Here is a 6,957-nt window from a genome sequence, read left to right as displayed (position 1 = left end):
GTCAAACCTCATTTTCCAGAGTTTTTTACTTGCAAGGGGTTGATCCCTGTTTTTGCAGGACTCAGTTTTTGCCAGGGAACAGCTTTGAATGAGGCCTGAGCTCTCAGGAAGCAGCTCCTCTCTGTACACAGGGAATAAATGCAGAGGATGAAACCTAAATGGGTAGAGAATAAAAAAAAATAGAGAATAAAAGCTAAATGAATAGAGAATAAATAAATAGAGAATAAAATCTAAAGGAGTAGAGAATAAATAAATAGAGAATAAGACCTAAATGAGTAGAGGATAAAAAAATAGAGATTAAAAGCTAAATGAGTAGAGAATAAAAAAAATAGAGAATAAAAGCTAAATGAATAGAGAATAAAAAAAATAGAGAATAAAACTGAAATGAGTAGAGAATAAATAAACAGAGAATGAACCCTCTCTCTTCTCCCTGGAACAGGTTTCCCCCTGAAACACTCGAACACTCTGACCAACAGGCAACGAGGCAACGAGGTCTCAGCCCTGCCAGCCACACTGGACAGTGAGTGCCACCAGGCAGAGGGTCCCAGAGGGGGTGTGGAGGGGACAGAGGGACAGCAGGACACAGGGGGACCCTGCTCTTCACACCACTGAGTGGCAGGAGGGAGGGATTTTTGGGGCCAGGGACCCACCTGCAGCCGGGGAAGGGTTTTGTCCCGGTGGGTGAATCCTTTCCCTCTCCCCCAGCACTGTCCATCCACCAACTTGCTGCCCAAGGGGAGCTCATCCAGCTGAAGGAGCACCTTCGGAAAGGTACGTGGCTCCCTCTCCCAGCCCAGGTCCTGCCAGGTCCTGGCTGGTGACTCCCAAACTCCCAGCTCGGTTTTCATCCGGCCACAGGATCATTAAGGCTGGAAAAGACCTCGAGGATCCTCAACTCCAGCCAGCTGAGGTGGTTTTTCTGGGTTTGCTGGGAGGGCAGGGAGCAGAGGGGGCTTTGCCCTTCCTGTCAGTGTCTCCCCTTGTCTGTGCAGGTGAGAACCTGGTGAACAAACCCGACGAGAGAGGTTTCACCCCCCTCATCTGGGCCGCCGCCTTTGGGGAGATCGAGACGGTCCGGCACCTGCTGGAGTGGGTAAGGCCTCCCCTTGGGCAGCCCCTGGATAACAGGGAGCTTCCCACCCCCAATCCCAGTGGCTCCCAAACTGTCCAGCACCGTCCTGGTGCCTCCTCAGCCAGGCTTTCCCTTGGCATCCAGCAGGAGCTGCTGGGTGTCCCTCGGGCCGTGAGCTCTCAGAGCCTCATCCCCCAGCCAGGAGGGGCTGTTTGTAATGAAATCTCTGCTCACTGCTCATTTGGGATCGGGTTTGTCACTGGGGCCCTGTGATCTGCTGGCAAATGTGCTCAGTGAGGTGTGGTGGCTGTTCAGGAGCCCGGGAGTGCCGGGTGTGCAGCCTGGGGGAGGGAGCAAGGATCACATCCCGCCCTCTGGAGGGGGCTGCTCCCACATCCCCCTGGATCCAAGGGCTGGGAAGCACCCACAGCTCTGGGAAGCACCGACCAAGCTCTGCTCCTGGATCAGCAGCAGGACAGAGGGACGAACAGAACCCCCATAAATGAGGGGTTCATCCACAGATGAAGGCCAGGAGGGGCCTGGGGCTGGCAAGGCTTGGAGGACAGAGAGGTTTTCCATGGAAATCAGGGCAAAAAAAGACCCTGGATACTGTGCAGGGATCCACAGAGGCCAGGGATGCTGTTCCTGGTGATGCTGAGTGACAGGATCCATCAGGACACTGGAGAAGGGCTTTTTAGGCCTCACATGAGATGCTTGGGGATGATTAAAACACGCCCAGCGAGGATTTTGGCCAGGAGGGATTTTTTGGTTGGCTGGGAAGGTGTGATCCCAGTACCCTGTGGGGACCTGGCTCCGGAATGAGCCCCCCCAGGGTGTCCCAGGGCTCTGCCACCTGCCAGGACCAACCCTGGTGTCATTCCCAGGGGGCTGATCCCCACGCCCTGGCCAAGGAGAGGGAGAGTGCCCTGTCCCTGGCCAGCATGGGGGGATACACGGACATTGTCACCCTGCTGCTGGAGAGGAACGTGGACATCAACATCTACGACTGGGTGAGTGCCACCAGGGCCACCAGGGCCACCAGGACAGGCCTCCAAAAAACTCATTTCCCATCCTTCCAGCCTGGTGCTTCCCAGGCTCCCAAGCCTTGCTCCTGTGGTTGTTTTCATAAATTAACTGGGATAATCGTTTTAAGTGGGTTTTTTTCCACGAGGAAACCACCCAGGAGCAGAGGTTGGGGTGGTTTTTAAACAGTGACAACGTTTGAAAGTTATTGTGTGGCACAGGAAAGAATAAAACCTGCAGGGAGCTGCTCTGGGAGGGAAGAGCAGCAGGGAGAGGGTGGAAGGGGGATCCCTGTGAATCCCAGCCTGGAGCTGGGAAAGAGTGGAAAGGGGATTGCAATGGGAGAGGGTGGAAGCAGGATCCCACCCAGAGCTGGGAGAGTGGAAGGGGAATCCCAGCCTGGAGCTGGGAGAGGGCACAAGGGCAATCCCAGTGGGTCCCAGCTGGAGGTGGGAGAGGGCGAGAGGGGGATCCCAGTGGTTCCCAACCCAGAACTGGGGGAAGGTGTAAGAGGGATCCCAGCGAGTCCCAGCCTGGGAAGCTGGGAAGAAGGGCAGGAGGGGGATCAGAACCTGGAGGTTGGTAGGGGGTGGAAGGGGGATCCCAGCAGGTCGGGGCCTCCCTGCCTGGGAGGAGCAGGAGCTGTGGGAGGCCGGCAGTGACCGTCCCTGTCCCCCGTGTCCCCAGAACGGTGGCACCCCCCTGCTCTACGCCGTGCGCGGGAACCACGTCAAGTGTGTGGAGGCCCTGCTGGGTAAGGGGAACCCCCTGAGCCTGGAATTGCTGGAAGAGAGGGACACGCCCCTGGTGGGGGTGCAGGGGCAGCTTTTGGGGGTCCCCTCACCCCCCCTGCCCTGCTCTCCCCCCGCAGCTCACGGCGCTGACCTGACGGAGGAGGCGGATTCCGGCTACACCCCCATGGATCTGGCCGTGGCCCTGGGCCACAAGAAAGGCAGGTGTCCTCTCCCCTTCCCTCCCTGGAAAACCTCCAGGTGATTCCCAGCTTCCCAGCGCTGCCTGGGGCTTGCTTTGACCTCCCCCCACAGCTCTGCCATCAATCCGGGGAAATCGGATCCTCGGGCTCCGCTTCCCAACCCTGGGATAGGGCTGGGACTGGGGAGGTGGGGACAGGCCCCTGGAAAAGGGGGTTTTCCATCAGGAAACAGGAGCAAAACGGTGACCAGCTCCTTCCCACAGCAGCAGTGGCTCCTCACAGGCTTGGCTTGCCCAGGTGCCACCTCTCTCCCTCCCTCAGTCCAACAGGTCATCGAGAACCACATCCTGAAGCTGTTCCAGAACAAGGGGCTGGAGTGACATGGGGCTGCAGCCCCAGCTCTGCTCTGGGACCAGGAAACAGGCCATGGCACGATGCTGCAGGCAAGGGGCACGTGGAGGAATCCAGGAATCCCTGCCCTCCATGGATCCACGGCTCTCCCAGGGGTGGCACAGCCCCGGCGCTCACCCCCAGGGACGCTCATTCCTCAGGGCAGCTGGGAATGCCCCGTCCAGGCTCGGCTGCTCTGTGTATCCCAGGATCACATTTTCGGAATTAAACCCTAAAGCAGCCCCGTGGAGCCCTGTGCGTTGCCTTGGCCCGTCACAGCCCCTGTTCCCAATCCCACTTACTGGGGAACCACGAGGGGGAACTGGGCCAACAACCCCCTGCCCCGACACCCCTGGTATCCTCTCCCATAAACCTGCCAAGCCCTCCCCTGCACCCAGCCAGGGAAGCAGGGCATAGGAAGGAGGAAAATCCTGCAGGAAGCATCGCCAGGAATGTGGGAATGTGGCACAGCCCTGGCATGCTGCCATCCCGGGCAGGACCCGCTCCAAGGAGCTCAGGGGCGGCCAGCAAAGGTGACAGACGGCCTGGGGGGACACTCCTCCCCCCTCCTGCTCGAGCCAAACCCCCGAGGGCTCAGTCCTGGGGGGCCACTTCCCAAGGAGCAGCCAGGAGGGAGCAGGGACACCCTTTATTCATCCGGTTGCACACCCGAGTCCCCCCCAGGGGGATCCTAAGGGGATCCCTTGGCAGTGTCCCTCTGTCACTGCCGTCCCCAGGGATGGGAGTTCCTCGGGGCCAGGTTTTCAGAGCCCCCCAGGGGTGGGGGCAGCCCCCCCAGTGTCCTACAGCCTCTCCCCCAGCACCCCCAGGTGATAGACCACGACCCTCCCAAAGAAGTCTGTGCTGTTCTCAAAGGTGATCTTCAGCCTGTCCAGCACCGTCTCCTCCACCTGGAACCTCTGCAGGGCCCGTGAAGGAATAAACCAGGAACAGAACAGGAATAAAACAGGAATAGAACAGGAATAGAACAGGCAGTGGGAGACCCGCTCCCGCTGGGCACCCCTGGGGTTCACAGCTTGGGTGCTCCAGCTCTGCTGAGCAGCTCTGACAGTGGCAAAGCCCCACCAGGTCCCCAACTGTGCCCTCATCTTGCCCCACCACAGCCTTGGGGGGCTCTGAGCCCCCCCACCAAGGGAGGGGGCACACGTGGCAAAGGATATTTGCATGGCATGGCTGTCCTGGGGGTACAGCTCGGAGATTTTCACCAGCTCTTCGCCTGCTCTGCAGCCTGTGGAGGATGAGGGGGGAGGTCCAGGTGATGGGGTGGCTGTCCCAAAACCCTCCCAGCACCCTGAGACCCCCCCAGCTCCTCGCTGTCCACCCCGGGAGCTGCTCCAGCCCACGGCCTCAGCCCCTCCTGGGCTTTGGGAACGGCCAACAAACCCCTCTGGGCCTTCCCTTCCCCGCCTGCAGGACCCAGGTGTGGGTAAACCAAGGCAAGGGAATCCCCCAGGTGCCCCCAAATGTCACCTTCCAGCGTGCACAGCCGGCTGGAGAATCCCCCCTGGAACTGGACCTGGAGCTGCGAGACCTTGACGGGGCGGGGGAAGTCCAGGGTGACCCACTGGCTCGTGCCCTGGGGGCAGGAACGACATGGGGATGTCACAGGGATGTCACAGAGGGGTCAGAGCGGGGCTCCTGTGCCACCCCCGTGGCTCCCCCATCCCCAGTGCCCCCAAACCTGGTCGGAGTTCCAGCAGGTCTCCTCGCTGGCGTCGAACATGTGCTGCTTCCCGAACTGCTTCACGTCCCGGTTCAGCACCGAGCTCACCCTGCAGGGACGGGGCGGGGGACGGCAGGCTGGGGGCGTGGGACCCTCCTGGGGCCTGGGGGCAGCGGGGGACACCCGGCAGGGACCCGGGGGGACACCCGGCAGGGACCAGGGGACACCCGGCAGGGACCGAGGGAGACCCAGCAGGGACCAGGGGACACCCACAGGGACCGAGGGACACCCGGCAGGGACCGGGGGACATCCGGCAGGGACCGAGGGAGACCCAGCAGGGACCGGGGGACACCCGGGAGGGACCAGGGAACACCCGGCAGGGGCCGGGGGACACCCGGCAGGGACCAGCACTCACCGTGTGGTCGTGTCGGAGCAGACCAGGGGCTGCAGCGGCATCGCGGCCTGGGGAGAGACCCCGAGGGGAGGGGACGTGGGACCCCTGGGCAGGACTGGGGACAACTGGGGAGGACTGGGGACACCTGGGGAGGACTGGGGACCCCTAAGCAGCACTGGGGACACTCTGGCAGCACTGGGGACCCCTGGGCAGGATTGAGGACACTCTGGGCAGCACTAGGGACTCCTGGGCAGGATTAGGGACACTCTGGGCAGCACTGTGACCCCTGGGCAGGATTAGGGACCCCTGGGCAGGACTGGGGACCCCTAAGAAGCACTGGGGACACTCTGGCAGCGCTGGGGACCCCCGGGGCAGGACTGGAGACCCTCGGACAGTACTGGGGACCCCCAAGTACCGTTGGGGACACTCTGGCAGCACTGGGGACCCCTGGGCAGGAACAGAGACCCTTGGATTGCATTGGGGACCCCCGAGCAGCACTGGGATCCCCTAAGCAGTACTGGGGACCCCTGGATGATACTGGGGACACCTGGATCGTACTGGGGACCCCTGAGCAACATTGGGGACACCCAAAGCAGCACTGGGGACACCTCGGCAGGAACAGAAACCTTTGGATCGTACTGGGGACCCCCGAGGCAGCAAAGGGGACCCTCGGACAGCGACAGAGACCCTGGGACAGCATCGGGGACACCCGCACAGCGATGGAGACCCCCGGCAGCACCGTCCCACGCCCACCCCCGTCCCGCCGGGCCATCCCCGCACTCACCGCCCGCCGCAGGAAGAGGCGGAGCCGCTTCCCCGCTCCCGGTGTCCGGTACCTCCCCCCCGCCCTCCTCCCGCTCCGCCCTCCCCGCTGCAGGGACCCCCCCGCGCCCCGCGGGGCAGCCCCGGGACCCCCCCCCGTGTTCGCCCCCTCTGCCAAAACGTGTCTTTGGGATCGGGGGGACTCCCCCGTTCCCCCGGTAAAGGGGGGACCCGTCGGGGGGCGCGGGGACCCTCCGGGGCAGCGCTGAAGGTGGGACCGGCAGCGGAGACACCGAGAGGGAGGGAAGGAGTGCGGGGTGGGAGGGATCGCTGGATCCCGCATCCCTGCATATCCCTGCACCCCTCAACCCCTGCACATCCCTGGATCCCTGTATCCCGCATCCCTGAATCCCTGCACATCCCTGCATCCCTGAATCCCACATCCCTGCACATCCCTGCATCCCTGAATCCCTGCACATCCCTGCATCCCTCAATCCCACATCCCTGCACATCCCCGCATCCCTGCATCCCTGCACATCCCTGCAACCGTGCACATCCCTGCATCCCTACATATCCCTGCATCCCTGAATCCCGCATCCCTGCACATCCCCGCATCCCTGAATCTCTGCACATCCCTGCCTATACCTGCAGATCCCTGCACATTCCTGCACATCCCAGAATCCTTACACGGCCCAGCA

General features: G+C 62.0%; 2 protein-coding genes across 2 annotated transcripts; one reads left to right on the top strand and one right to left on the bottom strand.

Annotated features, from left to right (window-relative positions):
* Positions 1–432: 432 nt before the first annotated feature.
* RFXANK (regulatory factor X associated ankyrin containing protein) lies at positions 433–3,669 on the top strand (the record flags this gene model as incomplete). Its single annotated transcript, XM_027704807.1, has 7 exons — positions 433–520; positions 706–771; positions 993–1,093; positions 1,957–2,082; positions 2,783–2,849; positions 2,967–3,047; positions 3,351–3,669. Coding segments are annotated over 7 exons (588 nt in total), but the record flags the coding sequence as incomplete, so codon positions are not given.
* Positions 3,670–4,050: 381 nt separating this feature from the next.
* On the bottom strand, positions 4,051–6,320 carry NR2C2AP (nuclear receptor 2C2 associated protein). The gene is made up of 6 exons (XM_027704820.1): positions 6,282–6,320; positions 5,519–5,565; positions 5,122–5,212; positions 4,911–5,016; positions 4,601–4,668; positions 4,051–4,339 (listed from the first exon to the last, which is right to left on the bottom strand). Exons 2-6 carry the CDS (start codon positions 5,557–5,559, stop codon positions 4,223–4,225), a joined length of 423 nt encoding a protein of 140 aa, XP_027560621.1. The 5' UTR covers positions 5,560–5,565; positions 6,282–6,320; the 3' UTR covers positions 4,051–4,222.
* Between the last annotated feature and the right edge of the window lie 637 nt (positions 6,321–6,957).

The sequence above is a fragment of the Neopelma chrysocephalum genome, unplaced genomic scaffold (genome assembly GCF_003984885.1).
Source record: "Neopelma chrysocephalum unplaced genomic scaffold, ASM398488v2 Primary Assembly neopelma1_289, whole genome shotgun sequence".
Taxonomy (NCBI): Eukaryota; Metazoa; Chordata; class Aves; order Passeriformes; family Pipridae; genus Neopelma; species Neopelma chrysocephalum.
The sequence above is the reverse complement of the archived record's forward strand: the minus strand, read 5'-3'. Positions and strand labels throughout refer to the sequence as shown.

Excerpts from the sequence above, each read along its gene's own strand:
- NR2C2AP (XM_027704820.1), bottom strand. The coding sequence starts at position 5,559 with ATGCCGCTGCAGCCCCTGGTCTGCTCCGACACGACCACACG. Across the intron at positions 5,017-5,121 it reads CCTGCTGGAACTCCGACCAG|GGCACGAGCCAGTGGGTCAC; the intron begins GTTTGGGGGCAC and ends TCCTGCCCCCAG. Across the intron at positions 4,340-4,600 it reads AGGACAGCCATGCCATGCAA|AGGTTCCAGGTGGAGGAGAC; the intron begins ATATCCTTTGCC and ends CGGGCCCTGCAG.